We start from the raw sequence: 22522 nt of genomic DNA, 5'->3' as shown, positions 1-22522 counted from the left end.
GTCTTTGGGAGTTAGCATATGTACAATATTTGGGTGTGTGAATATAATCCATGGATTGGTTAGTTCTGGGATCACCATATGAATTTTGAATTCATGGTAGGAGTCCCCAACACTCGTTGAATTTGTGAATTTTGGGAATGTAGCCAAGTCTAACTTCATGAGTATTTAGTTGTCCCTTGAAATTAGACCGTCGCAGAAGTTTCAGAACGAAGAAAAGTTTAGTTCCTATTCAAACAAATGGGTGAGGCATTATGATTTTCAGCTGCTTCATATACCACAAGTTAGCATTTATCAAACAATTGTGAGATATTATCTAGAAAGATCTACTAATTCCAGAACGAGTGCATGAAGTTGGGACTTGGGCCATATGCTCCTATTTCTGTTTTGGTGAAGCTTTAAACAACTGGTAGTTAGCAAATAATACTTTGACGGAAGTAGTAATAGTTCTTACCCCAGAAGCGTATTCTTTACGTAGTATTTTATGGTTGTTTGCGGAGCTATGGGCATTCAGGGAAAATGAAATGTTAATGAAAGATGACAAGAGGCAAGGTAGGAAAAGAAAAGAGGAGGCGCGATTCTAATTCTTAGCTGAAATTAGCACCACACTAAAGTTTAAAATGTCAACACTAATTCCTTGACGTGCGAAAGCTTTTGATACAGACAATGACCCATACACTGATAACTCGAAGATGTTCTGCAAATATTGAGACTCAATCAACTGGCACGGCACTACAGCATTGATTTCTTTTCGTAAAACCGAAACTACGAAGGGGTATCTTTTTCACTCTTAAGTATGCTGAGTAGCGGATAGCTTAACAGCTAGAAAAAAATTAGGAGCTATAATGCAGCTAGGCCACATAGATGACGAAACCACAGATAACAAACGGCCATTAAAAAAAGAAACAGGAAGAAACTCACCCAGAGAGCAGAATGTTGAAAAGAAAAAAGCTATTAACTTACCGTTGCAACCAACAAAACACAAGACAAAAGGAACTTACGCTTCAAATCCAGGGCATAATTTATGGCAAAAAAAGATCACTTGACCAAAAAAATATAGCAAAAGGCATAGCAACAAAAAAAAAGAACACTCAAAGTATCAAAAGACTTGGTAGAATACAAAGAAACACTCGAGGTAACAATCGACTTGGTAGATCTTCAAAGAAGAACACTCAAAGTATCAAAAGACTTGGTAGGATCTGAGAAAACACTCAAAGTAGCAATCGACTTGGTAGATCTTTTCAAAAAAGTATTACAAAAACAGATCACTCGAAGTATCAATCGACTTGGTAGATTCCGAAGAAACACTCAAAGTAGCGATGGACTTGGTAGATCTGCTGTGCAATGAAGAGAAAAGAAATTGAGATTGAGGGTGGGAGGAGGGGTTTATATAGCATTTTTTAAGTGGGACATCATTGTGATGGTACGGCTATGTTGTAACTACCATTTGTCTAGATCGTTATTCGATGTGCTAAGGAGGATCTAGTTCGTTTAGTCTTTGCTTAGGGAAAATTAATGTCGTCGGTCGGTAGAGTGCTAATGATTTTTCTATGTGCTAGTTGAATATCTTTCTGAGCTTGAGTGATCTTGTCATTACAGATCCAGTAAAATATTGACAATGAGCAACTATTCGTAGTACAATATCCCGACACAGGAGGACCGGCCAGACTAACAAAAAGAATCGAGGTATTTAAAATCATGGGACCTTCCAACGATGATGCGATTGATAGGCTAGATACGATTTGCCAGGAGGGGTTGTAAGTGTAGAGCTACGATAGAGCTTTTGGATAGTCACTCTGAGGTATTAGTGCATACTTACTCGAGTTAATGCTGTCGCATTCACCTTATCTGTGCTTGTTCTAGCTCTATAAGCTTCATTGCCTAGTATCATTTTGAGTTCTGGCAATTTAATAGCCGTAAAACCTCAGTACGAAACCATGTCGGCGCTGGTAGATAGACTCAAGTCGAAGTCAGACTAGAACTTCAAACTGCAGTACCAAACAATATGGCCGTAGAGAAGTATGACTCGATGAGAAACTACCGTAAACCATCACAAGCTCAATCGTTGATGCTCTGAATCTAACTAACGAGATCTGTCTTCGTTGATTGGTGCCGAACTATCGGAAGGAATAAACGTAGATTAAAAACCTTTGACCGGAGAAGAAAACAGAAGGCCAGATTCTTATGGAGAAATTAAGTTTAGCAAGAAACTCAACGGAAAGGACTTAGTTCCGTAATTTTCGATGGGAGAATCGAAGCGGCTGGGAAGGAACATCCATCTCGAGGTTTTACATGGCTAGCAGAAACGCAATGAAGGGGGCGTTGAAGAAAAATCCACCTAGTCAACTAGCATACAATACCTCAATGAGCATGTCAATGTATACTTGGTCAATGTTAAAAGGAATGACTACCTATTATTGATGAATGAGACGAGCAAATGAATTCAGTACCAGCAACTCCAACATTAACCTAATACCAAAACTCCTCCTTGGACCTGTCACCTGGTATCAAAAGCAAATTCAACCATCGTTATAGGCGAGAATATCCAAAGATTTCATGGGAATCAATACGTTTCAGAGGCAACGAGTCTTCTGATTAAGAGCAATAAATGGGCTGGGTGGAAAATAATTTGATATCTTGACTTGAACATTTCAGTCGAGATGTGAGGTTAGCCTGTACACGTGACTGTAAATCTTTTGATGACAAATGCTACGTGAACAATCGATGCATGTCCAACTTTAACCTCAATGATCTTTTCTAGACAGTGATCAACACAAGTTTCCTTAACATCCCTGACTGAATCAAAGACCGTGGTACTTATAGTAAAGCTAGCATAAGCTCTTCGCAATAAGAATCAGTTTAGAGAGAGCAATGCCACTCTAGGACGATTGATGCGTGACAAGGGGCACATCGCTGTGATTTCCCTCAGTCGAGATGGTAAACTCTTTTCCTTCGCCCTTGGAGATAGTATAGTATTATGCGAGAAAATTTTATTTTGAGAGACTGAAGGCTGAGAGGCCTGACAATTGTGCAGTTCTTACTCGTGGTTATCATATCATTGTCATTCTCCTGCAGTTATATGACTTTCTCTCGTTCAGTAAACGAGAGAAAGGCATCCAAAACCCATTTTCCTCTTCAGAATTTTGTTAGGTTCTTGTTGTACTAAATCGATAACTATGGGGTTTGAATCACTCTATTTATGCCTAAAACAAACTACAAGGGTCGCTTGTTATATCTGCCCATAGGCCCTCTTTCTACGATAGAAAAGTCATATCATGCTCACACTCCATTGAATGGAGTAAAGCAACTTCAATACTCAGGTTCTGTATGCTATAGTTATTGTTCGTAATGCGTCGAATATCTTGGAAATTTATTGTTTCAAAGTGCAAGAAACAATGAGAAGTTGAGTAGGTAGTGACAAACTCGCTGGTAAACTCGACTCCTCCGGAATGACAATACCATGTCAAGTTACAGTGGAATTAAGTCGGAAAAAAATTCTCGTACTTATCGTTTAAATTTCTTGCCTGTAGCTTTCATTTGAACTAGTCTTACATTGTATAGTGATGGTACTCTGCAGTGCGGGAGACAATATGCTAATATGATCAGCTCTTTAATGGTTATGACCTAACTGTCTCTTCTCCTAGTCAACCTAGGTAATAGCTTGCAATTATATGTTTCACCGAATATTTTATAGACTCGTTATTTGCACAATTCTTGATATTCTTGACTGTTCTAATATCCTATGGCAAATAGACAATAAGGAGAAGTTCACTGCTCAAGGAGCAAAAGTAAATATCATATTCTGCCAAATATTCATATTGGAAGTGGTATGTATTGTTCTGTGGTACATCGAAAATTAAGCGGGCCATCTCTACTGTACAACAACCTCATCTGAAATCACAATACGGGTAATTGTCTGCCAGTTGAGACCGTACGTAAATCTATATCACTACTCCACTCATGAGATCTTTTTATCCTCTTTCATCCTTTTACTTTCACGTACTAAGGCAACTCAAAGATTTTACATGTTTATCTTGCTGTTGATCAGCAATCACTACTTGAAAAAAACAATCTTTAAGCTTCCCGTTCTTCAATTTCACAATGACAACTAACTCATCTCCAAACTCTGCATGGGCATTCAAAGCCATGTCATCAATGAAGAAAGAACCCACGATTACGAACACTACCAAGAATAGAGTTTCTATGTTCTCTGCTCCCCCTCCTCCTCTTGTCAACTCATCTCCAGCAAATTACCCTCCTCCCACGATCAGTCCACCGAAACGCAATAATGGCTTTGCCTTCTCCATGGTAGGAGGAGGTGGCTCAATCAGCCAACCACCAACATCTTCTTTTGCTCCTGCTCCCGCTGCTCCTCCCGTGGTCCTTCCACCGAAACGCAATAATGGCTTCCCCTTCTCCATGGTAGGAGGATGTGGCCCAGCCAGCCATCAACCAATCCCCGCTTTTGCTCCGGCTCCTCTTCCTCACCCTGCCCACATTCCGGCACACCTCCCTCCCTCATACACCCAATCCTCGTTCCTTCCCTCAACAGGGACCGCTGTACCAATTCCTTACACCAATAACCATTCCTATACCTCTTCCGCCTCCGCTTCTCCTTCGCAGGCACTAGCATTGACTCCTGCTTCGTTTCCTCCCTATAACCAATTTACTTCCATCCCGCCATCGCCATTCGCCGCTTCTCCTCTTCCTCCCTCCTTAATGCCAACCACAGCGCAACAACCTCAATCACCCTCACGGACAACAATATCTATGCACTTTCTCCCCGCGCGACCCGCCGCGCCTGCCCTCGCCGAACCGCCCGCCCCGCGCTTCGTCCTCGACGGGCTTAACCAGCGAACCACCCAGGAAATGGATTGTAAGTCCTCCATCTCGTCCATAACCTCTCCACGTCTCCAATCTTCCTAAAGTCTCAGAAAACTGATCCCTAGCTCGTATTCTAGGGTGGACAGACGAGTATTCAGTCTATGTGAATAGTCTTGACGAGATGGATTGGGATTGGACGGATGACTATTTATCGGATTGTTGTGATGTGTTTTTAAATATGTTAGTAAGGTTTCTCCTTTGTTCATTCGTTCATTCGTTCATTCGTTCATTCGTTCATTCGTTCATTCGTTCATTCGTTCATTCGTTCATTCGTTCATTCGTTCATTTACTCATTCTAGTTATAGATCCGCTTGAGTTTCCTTCTGGAAACTACTTCTTCTTGCAGTCACTTATCTTGGGAAAGCGCAATGGAGTAAACTCCAGAGATTTAGCAGCCTCGAATACGCCTCGTTATCTTTACCTCAAAGTTTGATTAACAAAAGTCAAATCTGGTGATGAGTTCTACCGAACTTTTCGATATATTTCAAATGCACTTCTCTCTTGTCACTCTATTCCAACTCGACTGATTCCAACCACTCACACCACCATACCCACCATGAATCGTCTCACTTTCTCGCCTCGCATCCTCAAATCCCATCTGATAACCTACCTAGCGCTCAATCTTCTCCTCACAATCCTGAATAAGAGAATTCTCACACAAGCAAGTTTTTCACCCCTCGAACCTAGCTTCAGGTCCTGCGAAAATGAAAGTTCCTCATTCTAACTCTCTCATCTAAAGTATCCATACCCATGGCTTCTTACCGCCTGGCACGCATTGTGTTCCTCAATGGGCACATATCTTTCCCGCAGACTTGATCCTATCAACTCAAAACCCGAGCATCTCAGTCGCAGTCGCGGGAAAAATCATTACATACTCATGTTTTCGGTTTTGTACACGGTTAATATCGCTGTTAGTAATGTATCACTGTATGTTTTTTTTTTCTGTCCCTTCTTCATTTTTACCCATTCCCCAAATCACACAAACTCAACTAACATATCCCAGTGGAATAATGTCCATGCCCGACCACGTAATCCTACGCTCCACAATCCCGATCATCGTACTAGCAGTCACGCAGCTCCTTCACCTCCCCCACAAACCCTACACCCGACTCCCCCTCCTCGCCCTCATCCCCCTAATAACCGGCATCCTCCTCACAACCCAAAACACACACACTCTAACCGGATCGACCATCCCCCTCCCCCTCCTAAGCACCCTACTCAGCACCACCAAAACCCTCACCCTCCCCATCCTCCAAACCCAGCTCTCCCACCACCCTCTCCACCTCCTACACTCCCTCGCCCCCCTAACCGGCATCCAATCAACCCTCTGGTCCTACATGAACGGCGAAATCGACGAATTCCTCATCAAACAAATTTCCTCGCACAACTCATCTCTGATCTCTTCCCCATCCGGACTGTTTCTGCTCCTCACAAACGGCATCATAGCATTCCTACTCAACTACTCGAATTTCTCTATAAATCGCAAAACATGCGCGCTAACGATGGCCGTGCTGGGGAATACGGGATTAGTTCTTGCGATGGTGATTTCGGTGGTAGTTTTAAGTGCTGCGGAGCCCATGGTATATGGGTACATGGACATTTTTGGTGTGTCATTGGTGCTAGGTGGTGGATTTCTTTATATTTTGGCTGAGGTGGAGACATAGCTAAGGTGGGCTCCTCTCTGCACATACAGTTCCTTGAATGAGGAATCTTCGAGAGGTCTAAAACTCTCGAATCTCTGGTGCTTACCAGTCCACCACTTCATTACATGTTTGGGGGTTCAAAGGAGGGAATCTCCATCTCTGTTCCTTCCTCAATCTTCATATTTTTCAGTAGCTCGGTCTGACCTAACTCTGGTTTTTCGAGTTCCATCTGTTTTTCTACTTTGGGGTTTTTTGTCTCTTCTTTAGCCTCCTCTTTAGTTTAGTTCAGTTTAGCTGTTGTTTTTTGTTGGGGTTTTTTTTCAATATCTTTGCTTTGGATTTGGGATTTAGGATTTGGAATTCGGGATTTGGAATTCGGGATTTGGTTTGGGTTGGTTTTCGGCAATTGGTTTCTACTGTATACATATTTCACAACTTGGCTTATGGTGCCCTTTTCTCCTTTTCACATCTTTCTTGTGTGTCTGCTTGAATGATGTATGTGTGTGTGTGTGATATATATATATATGCAAGCATGTATATGCTTATGAATTTGACTTTATTAATTAAATTCTATAACGTGTTTCATCACCCCGTGCACCATATCACCTCGTGCACCACTTTCACCTCAATTCACATCAATCACTTCAATACGCGATTTATCAATAAATAATTATGGTATCGACATTAAATGAACGCGATATCGTTATGGCGATGGAGGCAATGGCTAAAGATAAAAATTTAAGCCTCCGGAAAGCTGCCAAGATTTACAATATTACTCATACGACACTCATGCGTAGAATGAAAGGGATCACTCCTGCCTCCGAATATCGTCAAAAACAGCATAAAATTACTAAAATTGAAGAGGAGGTTATTATTCAGCATATAATCGATATGGATGAGTGAGGATTTAGTCCTAAATTCATAAGTGTTGAAAGTATGGCGAATCACATTCTTGAATCGAGGGGTGGAAAGCGTGTTGGTAAACAATGGGTATATCGATTCGTGAATCGACACAATATTCTAAAAACGCGTTTTAATCGTGCCTACGACTTCCAAAGGGCTCTCTGCGAGGATCCTAAGCTTATTAATAAGTGGTTTCAACTATTCAAAAATATAAAGGCAAAATATGGAATACAGGAGTGCGATATATGGAATTTTGATGAAACAGGCTTTATGATGGGAGTGATATCCTCTAGTATGGTTATTACTAGTGCAGATAGACGTAGCAAAAGTAAAGGAATACAGCCAGGCAATAGAGAATGGTCGACAGCGATTGTATGTGGTAATACGACGGGGGAGAACATACCTCCATATCTCCTTGTTCAAGGACAAATGCACCTAGCCAATTGGTACAGCAAGACGGATATGCCTCCCGAATAAATGGTTAAAACTACTATAAATGGATGGACGAATAATGAGATAGGTTTAGAATGACTAAAGCATTTTGATAAGCATACGAAACTCCGAACAAAGGGTGCATATCGAATGCTAGTCTTAGATGGATATGAAAGCCATGAATCAGGCCCTTTTCAGAACTATTGTATAGAACATAAAATTAAAGCCATCGGATTACTACCTCATTCGAGTCATCTCATCCAACCTCTTGATGTTAGTTGTTTTAGTGTGCTAAAACGCGCATATAGCAAGCAAATTGAGGGGTATATACGGATGCATATCAATCATATCTCCAAAATCGAATTCTTTATAGCATTCAATGCTGTATACGAACAAGCAATTATAATGGAGAATATGAAAGCAGGCTTTAGAGGAGCAGGATTAGTCCCTTTTAATCCCGATGCTGTACTCTCTAGAATGGATATTCGAATCCGTACACCTACTCCTCCTTCGCTTCCTTCGAGTCATATGCCCGATTGGGTCTCACAAACACCTCACAATGCCATCGAAGCTCTTTCACAAGCATTTTTAGTACGATCTATTATTGCTCGGCATCATTCTAGCTCTCCTACACCTATATTTAAGGCTACAGATCCTTTAATTAAGGGTGTAGAATACCTAGCTAGTACTGTCACGATTTTAGCTTTTGAGAATCACAATCTTCGATTGACAAATACGGGATTAAGTAAACGTCGACGCGCTAAAAAGACTCAATTACGTTTAGGAGGAGCTCTCACTATTCAAGAGGCTAATGATATTATATCACAAAAAGAGGTGGATGTTCAGATTAAACGCGATAGGCAACAAAATGGGCGGAATTCTAATAGAGAGGCATCGACTAATCGATGCTGTAGTAAATGTGGAATAACAGGTCATAATGCAAGAACATGTTCTAATGATAATATAGATCCTAAATTATTAGATAGTGCTTAGTTTAAATCAATTGATCAAGTAATTGTTGAATTATATATGATTATAAATAGGAATTGAGGTGAAAGTGGTGCACGAGGTGATATGGTGCACGGGGTGATGAAACACGTTATATATATATGTTCATTCCATTAATTTTCCCACCATCCATTATCACCCATTACATCACACAGATTAACAAATCCAAACCATAATCTAAAATTACTGAATATAAAATCTTACTATCTATCATCAATATATAAAATTATAATATGTCTATAAATTTAATATATAAAACGTAGAATACTTTAAATATAAATTTCATTAAATATGCTTTTAATTCATTTCAAATGTATTCATTATTTATAACAAGATATATACAATATCTACATACCATCTTTCTTCCTTTCTTCTTCAACATACTTCCATCTCATCAACAAATCCAAATCACAATCCCAAAACTACTGAATATAAAATCTTACCACCCATCGTCAGTACATAAAATTAGAAATACATCTACAAATTTAATGCGCAAAACATAGAAATGCTTTAAGAATGAATTTCATTAATACGCTACGCTTTTAATTCATTTCAAAATGCATTCGCTGTTCACGGCAAGACACGTACAGTATCTACACACCATCTTTCGTCCTTTTCTCTTCCAACATACTTCCATCTCATCATTATTCCAATACCAAGATCCAAATCCAAATGCAAAAGTGGGCATTTGTCTGGACAATGACAAGGACTTTTACATCCATCCAACCATTGCGCCTAATTCCTCCTTCCCGTCCTTACTTTCAATCCCTTCGAATGATCCTGCCCAATGATGCAACTCCTCATCTTTGATGAGTTTTGCCTTTTGCCTTTTGTCACCCCAAAATCGTGTATGAATATTTATATATGTACTTATTAATTACTTTTTGTAATCGAAATTTTCGAAAATTCGGTGTGATGCGAGAAGTTACCGTGAATATTGATAGGAAATGTATGAAGCGGCAGTCGAGCTAGTACGTGTACCAAAACCTGGATGCATCAAACCCTCCGTATTGAATTTCTTGTAAACTAGATAATTCCCAAGCAATAAAATATTGTGTGTGTGTGAACGAATGTATTGGCCTTAGCTTTCTTGCCATCGAAATCGGTTGTAGTTCATTAATCGCACGTGCTCCTATCGACACCATTCCATCTCTAAACTTTCATTTAAAGAAGTAATTACCCCCTTCGTTTCGCGATCGGATTCACCATTTCGTTGGGATCAGAGTAATCCCAATGTCTTTTGATCCCACTTTCATATACATTCGCCACCGATTCTTGCCACATACTTGGGCTCACAAAAGAAGGGATAGGCGCCCCAGAATACTGCTGCGGAGGGATGGGTTGCGACCCCGGTGGTAAGCTCACATTGGGGAGGATTTGAATTTCTGGGAGGGTCGGGAGTTCTTGTGCACCTGAAGAGGGAATTTTTAGAGGAGGGGTCGTTTCAGAAGCAGAGCTGCTCGAAGCGGGAGGCGTACCGAAAGTGCTGTTCCATTGGCTAAAGAGATATTAGTATTTTAACTCTTTCAATGAAAAACCTAGAGTCAACTTACTCAAAAATTCTTGACGGGTTCCATGGAATTTGATCTGCCATTGAAACCCCACTAGTGATTGGCATCTGGGCTCTTTGGCCAGTGGCCATCATTACCAGAGACTGTACGGCAGGAGAGTCACTTTTCGTGTCCACGCCCCCAGCTGATATGGGTGGTGATATGGGGTGGCTTGTATAACTGACATGTTGCTGTTGGGCATTTTGATGTCCCAAATTTTGACTCTCCATGCTGGTGCTTCCTTGACGATATTGTTGAACATGTCCTCTGGCAGGGCTATGATTGTTTGCTACTGCGGGGCTACCATACGGGAAAGATGGTTTCAGAACGAAAGGCTTCCTAATGTCAGCTGAAAATGCTTGCCTGAGTGACTCAATCTGTTGCTGCATGTCTGGCATGGGCCATGAGCTAGTACACTTTTCTAGGATTCTCATATGTCTGGTGAAGTATTCTCTAGCGTCCGAGTTCAGATCTGGATCCGGAGATGTGATTGCAACCTATAATTTGTCAACATATCATGAAAGACGATTGGTAAGTTAGGTTTGACATACCAAATGCAGGACTGTACAGGTCAAGACGCAATAGATAGTGAAGTTGATGCCCCGCTGCATGCATAATAGACCGGTCAAGCCAAATGACTGTAAGACGCTCTCTTGAAGTCTGCAAAGGAGTTTTGCAGAATTATAACATATGAGCATATGGTGTTTCCATCCATCCAAGCCTGGTTCCATGAAAGTGAGTTGTGGCCGATGAAGCATAATGATACTTAGGTAATAATATGAGTGAAGATTGCCGATGAAATGGGTAGGCAGCCATGGGGGAGATCCGTCCGCTGGAAAGTCAATTTGCAAGCTTTCGGGCAGATCATTCATCCAACTCTCGAAAGATGGATTTAGTTGTACGAAATCTGGATCGATACCCCAGTCCTTTCTCTTCTTAACCTTGGCGTATACATTATTCATCCTCCGAACATTACGAACAACACGTGTGAACCAAGTAAAATTGCGTGTGATGGTGAGTTCTCCATTGTCGATTCCAGAAGTGTGCACACTCAAGTCAAGTGTTTCCATGTCAACCGCTAAATCGGTTCGACCCTGTGGGGAACCAATCATCAATTCACAAACGAAGATTGTTTGCCATATTCGGGTTTTGGTGATGCAGTCAGCCAGATCAGAGCCACAGGTTCTACCTGCCTTGTGGTCCTCATAGTGCTCGTCCAGCCCTAAATCCTTCGCCATTTGGACGCACGCCACTACCGTCATCCAGGAACGATAGTAATATCCACGTTTGGGGGCAGATTCTCTAGCTTTAAGTATTATCAGGTTCGCTTGAAGAGTGCTCAATCGGGGAACATCCATAAAAGCATCAGCATGTTCTACATGAAGTTAGTGGGATGTTTCGTTTAGCTGCAAGATAAGGTCTTACTTGAAGCAAGGGCGAGCCATTGATGTCCCTGCGCTGGCTCATCGACAAGTCTTCCGGCGATTGCAAAAATTGCCTCAAGTATCAGAGGGGAGATGGCATCTCGATTAGTATGCCACTGTTGATAAAATAAAGATTTGTTAAGAACTGGTACATATGGATGTACATTTGTGAAATACATTTCGAAATAATGTAGGATGGTCTGTTCGTCTGGAAGCAACTCTGGAGGAATTCTGATCTTCATATCTGCGCTTATTGTGATTGGAGGCAAAGCATTCTTGTATTCATCAATGTCTTCAAAAGCTGGTTCCTCAACCAAATTTCTGGCCTTGTTCTTGTTATTCAGGTATGGAGCTGTTTCTTTATTAGAATTACAAGCTAGTGCGCCAATCAAAGCACTTACCTGTGCCTGCTGGATTCATCTTAAGCTCTCCCAGTAAATCAGCCAAATCTTCCCCGCCATATTCGCTGTGATTATAGTTTTCCGGTGAATCATGCGTTTGCTGCTGAAGAGATGCTGGAGGATATACCGCTTGTGGTGAATATTCTGTATGTTGGCTGAGCGCGCTGACTGGAGTCTGAAGACTGTTATAGTGCATAGCCTGTTGACTATGTGCACTCGAAGGTCCCCCGTAAGGAATAGGTTGGTACATATTATTCGGATCGGGGTATGGAGGTTGCTGTGTATAAATCGGAGGTACCACCTTTGATGGCCCTGACATCTGCGCTTGTATCGGAACTTGTTGATGATAACCGTCACCGGGATTCCCTCCATTATCATACTGGGGCGCTTCTGCTTCAAAGCTTTGGTTGTTTTGTTGAAAATCGCGATCGTAGTTCACCGTTGGAGGGACACATCCTAACTTGAGCCTTGTACAAGCGGAGCATGGCCAGGTATTCGTTGTTGCGGCATCACATTTGATTTTTCTCCTTCGACATCCCTCACAAGCTCGCATCACTATATTGTATCAGTAAGGAAGAGCGCACAATTTTGAAGACCTCGTACCCTTCAAACGCTTGTGGCGATTATGTTCGTCAACAAAGACATAGTCTACGATGTATTAGCCCACGACAACTCCAAGATCCCGCGAATGAAGGGAAAGCTGCGCACTTTTCTGATTCTCCCTCGGTCCACCATAGTTTGCTGGCGCAAATGAAAAGTTCTGCATTTGTGCACTTTGTGGGAGTATTTTCCTTGTACCAAGATCTTGGGACATATTCTATATCCAAATGCGATTTCAATCCCAGCCTCCTACACAGTTTTCAAGCCGAAGGTAATAGGCGCCTTTCCTCGAATCTCTTATATACAATTGCTTCTTTTAGTGAGGATTGTCGATATATACGAAGTAGGATATAAGGAAGCAGAGTGTCGTGAGCCCAAGATTCTATTACTCGGCCGCATCCGGGATGAGGGGGCACGTTCTAAGCCCTAAATAAGCACTGGAATTTGGTTCGACTAATTCGAGAGACCCCGAACTGAAGCTTTGAAATCGAAATGGTGGAGTATCGGAGCTTCAAGAATCCCGAAGCATGAAACTGCGAAAGTAAATCAGGGTCAGCTAAAATGATTATCTATGTTTGAAGACATCATGAGTACAACATGCGCCCACCTCCCTCACGTACCAATGCGTAATGTTTGGTGTATAGTAATATGGGTATTATCAGACGAAGGAAATGCTGCCCTATAGAAAAAGAAACAAAGGATTGACTTGACAGGTGGTACCTATGTTATGATTTCTTTTGATGCGCTATTTGATCGAAATGGGATCTAGCAATGGCAGTTGTATGTATGAACAGGTAAGGTAGGAACTAAAATAAAGAGTACCTACCCTAACCACCTAAGCACCTAACCTACTCCGCACTCGAGAAAAGCTCGGATTGATCTAGGGTCTCGCCACCAGAAAAAAGTATAAATTGTTAGTTCAAAGTGATGCAAGAGTAGGTAGGATGAACGCCCTTCCAGACCCAATTCTATTCTATCAAGCAAGCAACAAGGCACAAGGAAGGTATGGTGTGTGGTGGCATTGGTGGGCGGTGATAATAATAATAATGGAAATGGCCTGTAGGTTTGCTTAATTTGCTATGGGTACTCGAGGATGGATATAGATAGGTAAGGTGGATATGGGATATGTATGGGTCTAAACGCGATTCCCCAATAAATCCCAAGCTTCTCTTACCGAAAGTGTTACTCTGTAGGTATGACCGTATGAGGTTATATGCCTCATGCAGGTGGTGTAAGGAGGGATGGGATAACTGGACCATGGGTGTCTGTATGGGGAGGGGAAGGGAATATCCAGCAAGCTAATCAGGTCTGTAAGGTCTGACAAGAAAAGGACCCGCAAGTGAGTACCTACTACCTATGCCGGGAGGTGATAGATTGCAGGGAACTCGAAACGGCTGGTTCCCAGAATCCCGGTCGAAATACAGGAGTTGGTTGTAACTTGTGCTAACAAGTTGAGAAGGCCACGGTGGGCGAGTACAAGTGCCTAGGTACCTAGGCAAAGTGAAGGAGAGTTCGTCTTTTTACCTGAACCGGGAAATTGAAAAGCCTTTGGAGGCGTTTTCTAGAATAAGAATAAGATATCAAGGAACTCGAAATGGAAGGGGTCAGAAATGATGTAGCAATCCTTCATCCTTCTAGTTTCCGTTATCATAATACATTACTGCAACTCCCTCCCTGGTGAGAAAAGAATTCCGATTGAGTTGAAATCCAGATTTAAAGTGGCTTCGTTTTTTGTATTGGTAATTACTCGAGTAATAAATAGGTTGGCCCCTCTTTGCCTCTGGACAATCCAGTTAATGAAATCATCAAATCATTATCACAATTGTCATTATGAGATACAACGGGGGTGCCCAAGAAAGAACACGGTAAGGTCCCCCCCCTCACTTGACACTTATAATCTCCATCAAACCAACTCCTGGAGCGGGAGCTGCCGATAATCTGAGCTTCTACTCCTAGATGTGAGTGTGATGTGATTACTGCCATCACATGCATTCATCTTATCTTGATTCGTAAGTGCTTAATCTTTGGAATCTGTTTTGTGTACAGAGTTATATTATGGAGGTAAAGCTTCAAAGTTTAAACTAAGAAAGGCAATCCGATGACATGATAACTAGAGGTCTATGCGTGATGATTGAGCAATGAAAAGTTCGGATGATATAAAAAAAAACAACTCTTTTTTTAGACCTCTCTCCGCCCTTTTTCCTCGTGTCCAACCAACCCTAGCATTGATTTCTCTCCTCTCCATTCTATGTTTCATTTGGCTAATGGTACTGATCAATAGTGCAGAATAAGTACCGGGTAAACCACAAAGAAGTAAAATTCTGAAAAGTAACAGGAGGTATGTTTAGAATCCCAAAGTTCCTGTGCCATTCATCGAGTATAGAGGCCCCGGAAGACAAGCGACACGGAGTTAGTGATTTAGTAATCCAGTTGTTCTTCCCTCGGTCGGACATTCGTCCGCAGAACAATAATTAGACTGATCGCAGCGAAGAATTAGAGATGGGCATGTCCATCTATGCCAAGGCCCTCTAAAAAATGATGAAGGGGGGTCTAATCGCATTTAATTTGACGAGAGTCCTTTGTAGCTGGCCGCGGATCTCGATCATCTTGTCTGTCATGGTACAAGGGTTACAATAGAAGCTTATATAACATTAGTATTGCTTTTATATTAAACAAATAATTACTACTTGTTACTGTTAAGCCTGTCTTTATCAATTCTACACTGTTCCTCAAGATTCTTGCCATAGTGTTGCCTCCCTGTCCCTTCATATCGCGGAACAAAAATTGTAATTACATAAGATCTTTTCCGGCCGTGACGAAGTGATCAGCCATCCGTTCTCTTTCTCCGTGAGTATTCCAGTCATGCTTTGGTATGGTGGTATGTACCGCTTTAAATTTCGGTAGCGCGAAGTCTGCATTGTTCGGTATCTTCACTTTGTTGATACCGATCCCTATGTCTTTGGAAGTGGTATACTATTTGTTTCAAGAGCTTCAGATTTACATTTGGATATCTACTTGAATATTCTTTGGCGTACTTGCCAAAGGGATTTTAACATAGTTTTGTTACTGGTGTAGGACAAAGCTGATCTCATCCTTGAGCTCACTAGTGGCTATATCGAACTAATTGTGTTAAACGAAGGACAAAATCGGAAAACATATTCGGCCCTCGAAAACCTGGAAAAAATACTGTTCCCTTCATAGCTGTAGAAATGCAAGCCGACACATTGTACGTAAAGATGAAGGGTACTGTGGGTGGGGCGGGAAAAGCAGGCATCCTTTCGAGAATTTGGTTTGTGCTACAATAGGTTTTGAAGCAGCCCACACCCGGCAGATCAGAGGTAACTCGAATTCAGGGTTCAAACGTGAAGGCTTTACAGAATGTCAGATCCATGGCAGGCATTGGCAGTTTTAGGATGTCATAGGGACCTCATGAGGGCTAGCCACAGCAGTTTGATACCGTTTATTTTTCTGCTGCATGCATTAGAAAGGGAATAGGGAAAGGCATTAACCGTGTGTTCGTCGTACGACGTACCCATCACAAACGCGTATCAACTACCCCCCTAAACTCATTTTTGCTTGATTGATAACGATCCCGTTGTAACACCGAAAATTCCGAGTAGGTTAGGACTTAAACGTATTGGTATATTTTCACCTAGGTAAGATTAAAGTACTAGGCATTTAGCAATTACTGTACTGCAAACACATCGTCGGTTTGGCGTTTGTGGTTTGTTCCAAGGCGCTGGCGGTGAGTGGAAAGGACTTTTATACCGAAGCACCGAGACCCATGGGAAGTCACAAAAATAGGTGAAGGCAGAATCCATCCGACATATTTCCAATATCCTGTCAAAAGGTTGCCCCATAAATGATAATTTTGTTAGATGATCGGTGGATTCATGCATCTTTTGGACAGCACTACTGCCCCGCAAAACACGATTCCCAGGTGTGCTCGCCTGTAACCTGTCCCAAAAAAGGTCGCCGGGTATCACTTTTCTTTCAAGCGACATTGACGCAGCTGGCAGCAAGTGCAGCAAGCAGTGCATATGTGGCTATGTTCCAGACAAGGCGCATTGAAATTTCAAGACCAGTCAAAGATTGGGTGTTTTGACCTCACGATTCTGTGCCCCGAAGCCGCAGCCACTTGACTAGCAGAGATGCACCCGACAATATGGTACAGTGATACAAAAATATATTCGTGTCCGTTAAAGATCGGTCACATGGTAAAAGGCTATGCATGTCTTAATCTGGGCTCGTGTTTGTAGATGGGAGTTTATCGAAAAGGATTTTGGCGGCTTTATGTGTCGATAGACAAGCATTTTTTACATACTGCAAATGGTTCAATAATAGAGATTTTTGCACTTACCCTTCTCACCACTTGTGGGGCGTGATAAACCTCCCGTTTTCCCGATTAGGCTAGATTCGTGATTTTGATGAAGTCGAATGAAGAAATGATTGTGGCCCTTTATCACCTATTGGCAACAAGCTCATTCATACGCCCCGTAATATCCGTAGTTCACCACGCTACTACGACACTATACTTACTAAATTGAAGCTATTCAGGTTGAAAGCTAGTTAGAATTTTGAATCCTGGGGAAAATCAGAGCTATTCCCGCTTTTGGCTTTGATGTCAAGGCCAAAATAAATCTGACCGAGATAATGATATGAAAATAGCAAAATGTCTAAAAAGTCCATCATAATCACGGCGCTATCATTAACCAAGTAACGATAGGTCAGTAATATATAATGGCCCACAGGATGTTGAGAAACTCGAGGTGCAAGAATTCTCTTCATCTCCACAATCTCTTCCATTTGTCCGTTCCTCAAGACAGCACTGGAAAACTGAAAAGGGGATACGTAAGAAAGGCACACATCGTATTTGCCGTAAGCTGCTTTCGGTAATTGTCCTGCTGACAAGGGCATTCACGGCATCGGCATGAGAGGCACAGGCAGTGCCGCTGTACCTTATCTGGAACGCAAATTAAGGCTGGTTTTTTGTAAAATAAGGGATAAGAGTCTAGAAACTACCTACACCGTTCATCACGGCCGTTCGGCCGATAGATTTCCTGACCTAATGTTACACGGGCGATCCCCGGTTCCGTTCTGTCTCAAATTCGATCTCAAAAGGAACCAGCTTTTATAAAGATCTTCCGACGGAAAGACATAGCACAGGACCTTCAACCATGAAAGCGCAGGATCGCCACGAGATGCAGATGGCTCGTGCTTGATGATCATGCTTAGATCCTTTTTAGGCAAATAGAGCTTTTGAAACTTGGGCTTCCAAGTTCTGGCCAGAGGAAATCTATGCCATGGATGTCTCAAGCATGACGGTAAGTTTCAAGGGAAGTCTGAACTATAAAGATGAGATAGACAGATAGACAATCCGTCGAAACTTTGAAATAGAAATACCATATAATGCCAAAGTAAAAAGAGATCGAGTAGACGCGCACACGAGTTAGCATATAGGTTAAGTATGAATAGGTATAAATATACCAGGTGTATGAAGGATAGTATAGGTAGCGAGTATTGCTATTTATGATTACTACACAGTCCGATATTCGGTAGAGAAATAGCTCGAGTTCTAATCATTAGTTGATTAGTCATAACTCAACAGACTTCTTTCTATGCCTCAGGCACACTAGCTTAATCGAAGCTTTATCGATAACCTTAAAGAAATATTGATAATTTCATCATCTTCACGACCATTAAAACTCCCACAGTTTTGACTCCACGATTTGAATTTTGACATCTCGGACCTGCCATCTATATTACATCCCGCTGGGTCTCAATTCACACATCTGATTGGCCATATCCAATATCCATCTGAGTCATAAACTTAAAAAACCTCAGCTTATTACTGACATCAAACAAGCCGCCACCCTTTTGACAGCAGAGCCCCGAGTGGCCACCAAACCAGCTCATCATGGAATCGAAAGACGATATCCAGAACGCGAATCCGACCATTTTGGATGTGTCTGAAATATCACGTCGAAGGGAAAAACGCAAGGTTCGAGATTATTCGGCCAAGAAACATGGTATACAGAGCATATTGATGGCAAAACCCAGCTATGCATTGGATCCTTTCTATCTGTCGGATCTTTCAGAAGACTCCGATGATTCTGGCTTGGAGCCAATCGATGAACAAGAAATATATGGTAAGACTTTGAGTTTCCTTACTCACTCGCTGCTAGATTTCGTTCAAAGTCTCGATATATCCTAGGAATCATAGCATATATGATGTAGACACAATATCATTATCCCAAAGTCAAATACTTCAAGCAAGCTTATACCTCTTTGTTACGCAGTGCTATTTGGAACTTAAAAAAATATCATCAATATGTACCAGCTGTTTTCTCGAGTTTGTATAGCTGACGTTTAAAGACTTGATCGCGCCAATATCCGACCCTGAGCATCCTCTCTCATTAGAGTCTCTCGGGGTAGTTAAACTTGAGGATGTTCACCTTACTTCGCCTTCTGATCTCACAAATCCAGCAGCGCTCTCTCGCGTACTGGTCGAATTGACACCGACGGTTTCGCATTGCTCTTTAGCAACCGTTATTGGACTTGGCGTTCGAGTACGATTGGAACAAGCCCTCCCGCCAAGTTACCGAGTCGAGGTCAAGATCAAGAAGGATACACACAGTCAGGCCGCTGAAGTCAACAAACAACTAGCTGATAAAGAGCGTGTTGCGGCCGCACTTGAGAATGATAATCTCATGAATTTGTTAAGGAAGATGATGAAGACCTGTCTCGACGGTTAATGATGTTACCACCACCACATTCATGAACTCTGTACAAAATTACTGTCGCGTGTCTAGGGAATTAGTCAATAAGGAAAGCGCTGCCATAAGAAAAGACAACCTCATAGTTCCCTGGTGTTTCACTCAAGCCAAACAGACCAATTCCCTGGATTGACCTACCGAGACGCTGTATTATCCGAAACATTAAAATAAGTTCATACCAAATACCATATTCCCTTTCCGTATGCATGTGCGTGTGATATTATACTAACCGCGGTACTCGCCAGAAACTTCTAGCAGACCTCTCTGCAACATGTTGAATTTGTGTCGCGTATCGAATTATTTTCCTGAGGTTCAATTGCTAGTGGCATTTTCATTGTTCATGAGGTCCTTGTAGTTCCAAGAAGATTCCCATCGTTGATCTCCACAAGTGTCATGGACCCAAACAAACCCCTGATCTTCTGTCCACTTTTTACCACGAGCGAGCTTCGTTTGTACCCAATTAAACAGGCAACCCCTAGTAGCAAGCTATTACCAATTTCTCCATATTGCAAAACTTTTTGGCCTACCAGGAGGCAAATTCCTGACAAGTCCCCATGTACACGACACCACAAGCGACATCCCCTCATGTGCAACGATTCCTAAGCACATGAGACCACTGCAACATTAGGGCTTAATCGATCATACCTCGGTGGTGGTAGTGATGAAAGAATGTCATAAAGCTTACGTAGACCCTCGTCTTCTCTTTAATGTCACCTTAAAGTTTCTCTTACCACACCCAGCAAAACTGCACGACATCAAATGCCGCTTACTGATTAACATTTCAGGGGCTAGGTTCAAAGTTTTACCTTTCGCTTGTCGTTAACTCCCCACACAAGATAACCATAATTTTCAAAAACGAAAAGAGCTTCCGAGGACCTCGGATTGAAATCTAGAACAATCCCATCATCACACGTGTGCCTAATATATTAAGTCTCCTTTCTGTCTTTTATACTTTCTTGGACCTGTCAGAACCCTCGCACACGCACGAGATTTTCACGAGGGAGTGAAATTTCGTGCAAGGAACGTGCTATCCCTCCTTGCTTGGTGAGAACGGAGTAGATACTGGGAAAGTTTATCACATCCTTCCTCTTCTTTTACTCTACCCCCATGACCCCGAATGATAACATTTACTTCGCCGCCCCCAACTTGCCTTGAGCAGTTTCTTCATCGAGAAATTATGAAACATTGATTTATGGTTGATCAAATCAATCATCCTGTCGATCAAGTTATTTCACGCGATCAGCACTAAATATTTCCCCTGTACATCTGTTAGGCACAAAGTGCATTCATTGTGCGTTGTGACTATACTCTCCCAACATATTAACGCATTAGCTCGAGATCCCCGTATCCTAGTAGCTAAAATGTTCCTGGTTCGTTCGTTCGTTCGTTCGCTGATCAGATGGAAATCATTACAAGCATCCAATAAGGTCCTCGTCCATGTACAAGACGATATGATATCACATAACAACAAGCATCCGCTGCCATTCATTCTATTCAATTCACATTCTTTGCTCTTATGCATAAAGCCTCGTACATAGCACGTACATATCGGCATCACCGAGCCGCATAAATAGATGTATTATTTATGCTACAAACTTCTTGATTTGGTGACATCGATCCTCCCTCACCAAAAATACCAGCGAGTATTACAAAGAAATCAGAGAATGGCAATTCCTGCGATGTGGGCGCAAAAGATCACTGGTTACTGGGTACTAGGTATATTGGTTGATCTGGGAACGGGGGGGGGAGCGCTACACGCGCGGATCATCTTTCCTCCTTCCTACCTCATTTCTTGGTTGTGCGGCCAGAAAGCATAAAAACCCCGAATGCTAAATCGGTGTTAAGGTTAAGAAAAGAGGGGAAGGCTTTAGACATGGGGTAGTTCCACCTAGAAGAATAATCATTCCCATTTCCAGCGTTTAGAGTTTTATACTTTCTAGCCGCACCAGTCGAGCTGATGCTTGTGCAGAAAGTACCAGCATTGAATCGCGGTCTTTTATTGTTCCATGAATAGGTACCTAAGTAGCCTGGCTACTTCATAATGTGCATTATATTATAGTTGGCACCTGAATGTGAGATGTGTGGTTACTGTGCAATGTGCATGCAAAAATATAATAGGGCCATGTGATTATCGTTTTCCCGTCTACCACTACCAAATTTTTATCGATTGTGTTCCTTAGGTTCGTGCGTTGCATATGTGTATGTACAGAGTGTATATGCATAGGTATGTATATGTATATGTACAGTGCTTACAATGTGTATAGGGTGCATACAATACAACATAATACCAAATTTTAGGGATCACACATACAGATACATGTCTACAACTATGTAAGATTGATTATATCCATCCAATAATCTAGATTCTGCATGTACACATGTACCTATTCGTATGTATATGTATATATCGCATAATACTACATGATACGGAGTACATAGATGCACATACAGAAATGAAAGATCACGTTACGGGTATATCTATCCATAGATAGATGAAATTCTACTCCGTATAAATGGAACTCTATAGATAGATAGATGTATGGAATAATAGTTTTTCCAATTCGCTAGGAGTAGGGGTTTTCTAGAATTTTCATCGCTAGCTTGGTTATGCATATGTATATAGTGCGAATGTATATATACACATGTATGTATCGATAGTGCACATATTCATCTATCTATACGGTGCACAGTGTACACAGCCTTCCTTCCTTCCTTTTATCAAATTAAAACTACGCGTAGCGAGTTATATATTTCATTTTATAACCTTATTGCGTTTGCGTTTGTACGTAAACATACAAACATACAAATGAATAAATAAATTCATGAACCCTGTACTATGTCGATGTATTCTGTAAATACTAAATCCTTTATGTCAAATTATCAATACCTCATAATGTGGAGATG

The 22522-nt window shown here is 41.7% G+C and overlaps 10 protein-coding genes across 10 annotated transcripts; 6 read left to right on the top strand and 4 right to left on the bottom strand.

Annotated features, from left to right (window-relative positions):
• Positions 1-1695: 1695 nt before the first annotated feature.
• On the top strand, positions 1696-1976 carry SS1G_12163 (predicted protein; the record flags this gene model as incomplete). The annotated part of the gene is made up of 2 exons (XM_001587083.1): positions 1696-1754; positions 1883-1976. The coding sequence occupies 2 exons, from the start codon at positions 1696-1698 to the stop codon at positions 1974-1976; spliced, it is 153 nt and encodes a 50-aa protein (XP_001587133.1).
• Positions 1977-4247: 2271 nt separating this feature from the next.
• SS1G_12162 (predicted protein) lies at positions 4248-4418 on the bottom strand (the record flags this gene model as incomplete). Its single annotated transcript, XM_001587082.1, has 1 exon — positions 4248-4418. The coding sequence occupies one exon, from the start codon at positions 4416-4418 to the stop codon at positions 4248-4250; it is 171 nt and encodes a 56-aa protein (XP_001587132.1).
• A 298-nt stretch (positions 4419-4716) lies between these two features.
• Positions 4717-5314, top strand: SS1G_12161 (predicted protein; the record flags this gene model as incomplete). The annotated part of the gene is made up of 2 exons (XM_001587081.1): positions 4717-4873; positions 4959-5314. The coding sequence occupies 2 exons, from the start codon at positions 4717-4719 to the stop codon at positions 5312-5314; spliced, it is 513 nt and encodes a 170-aa protein (XP_001587131.1).
• A 1026-nt stretch (positions 5315-6340) lies between these two features.
• SS1G_12160 (predicted protein) lies at positions 6341-6481 on the bottom strand (the record flags this gene model as incomplete). The annotated part of the gene is made up of 1 exon (XM_001587080.1): positions 6341-6481. One exon carries the CDS (start codon positions 6479-6481, stop codon positions 6341-6343), a length of 141 nt encoding a protein of 46 aa, XP_001587130.1.
• A 715-nt stretch (positions 6482-7196) lies between these two features.
• SS1G_12159 (hypothetical protein) lies at positions 7197-7904 on the top strand (the record flags this gene model as incomplete). The annotated part of the gene is made up of 2 exons (XM_001587079.1): positions 7197-7423; positions 7583-7904. 2 exons carry the CDS (start codon positions 7197-7199, stop codon positions 7902-7904), a joined length of 549 nt encoding a protein of 182 aa, XP_001587129.1.
• Positions 7905-9579: 1675 nt separating this feature from the next.
• Positions 9580-13056, bottom strand: SS1G_12158 (hypothetical protein; the record flags this gene model as incomplete). The annotated part of the gene is made up of 8 exons (XM_001587078.1): positions 9580-9736; positions 10048-10365; positions 10421-10914; positions 10969-11792; positions 11843-12193; positions 12243-12797; positions 12846-12890; positions 12951-13056. 8 exons carry the CDS (start codon positions 13054-13056, stop codon positions 9580-9582), a joined length of 2850 nt encoding a protein of 949 aa, XP_001587128.1.
• A 2995-nt stretch (positions 13057-16051) lies between these two features.
• Positions 16052-16264, top strand: SS1G_12157 (predicted protein; the record flags this gene model as incomplete). The annotated part of the gene is made up of 2 exons (XM_001587077.1): positions 16052-16090; positions 16148-16264. The coding sequence occupies 2 exons, from the start codon at positions 16052-16054 to the stop codon at positions 16262-16264; spliced, it is 156 nt and encodes a 51-aa protein (XP_001587127.1).
• A 1318-nt stretch (positions 16265-17582) lies between these two features.
• Positions 17583-18442, top strand: SS1G_12156 (predicted protein; the record flags this gene model as incomplete). Its single annotated transcript, XM_001587076.1, has 3 exons — positions 17583-17693; positions 18089-18166; positions 18437-18442. 3 exons carry the CDS (start codon positions 17583-17585, stop codon positions 18440-18442), a joined length of 195 nt encoding a protein of 64 aa, XP_001587126.1.
• Positions 18443-18759: 317 nt separating this feature from the next.
• On the top strand, positions 18760-19597 carry SS1G_12155 (hypothetical protein; the record flags this gene model as incomplete). The annotated part of the gene is made up of 2 exons (XM_001587075.1): positions 18760-18991; positions 19218-19597. The coding sequence occupies 2 exons, from the start codon at positions 18760-18762 to the stop codon at positions 19595-19597; spliced, it is 612 nt and encodes a 203-aa protein (XP_001587125.1).
• A 333-nt stretch (positions 19598-19930) lies between these two features.
• SS1G_12154 (predicted protein) lies at positions 19931-20462 on the bottom strand (the record flags this gene model as incomplete). Its single annotated transcript, XM_001587074.1, has 2 exons — positions 19931-20093; positions 20425-20462. 2 exons carry the CDS (start codon positions 20460-20462, stop codon positions 19931-19933), a joined length of 201 nt encoding a protein of 66 aa, XP_001587124.1.
• Between the last annotated feature and the right edge of the window lie 2060 nt (positions 20463-22522).

This window comes from Sclerotinia sclerotiorum, genomic scaffold (genome assembly GCF_000146945.2).
Source record: "Sclerotinia sclerotiorum 1980 UF-70 scaffold_19 genomic scaffold, whole genome shotgun sequence".
Classification (NCBI taxonomy): Eukaryota; Fungi; Ascomycota; class Leotiomycetes; order Helotiales; family Sclerotiniaceae; genus Sclerotinia; species Sclerotinia sclerotiorum.
Note: the sequence above shows the minus strand (reverse complement) of the source record. Positions and strands in the feature narration are given on the sequence as shown.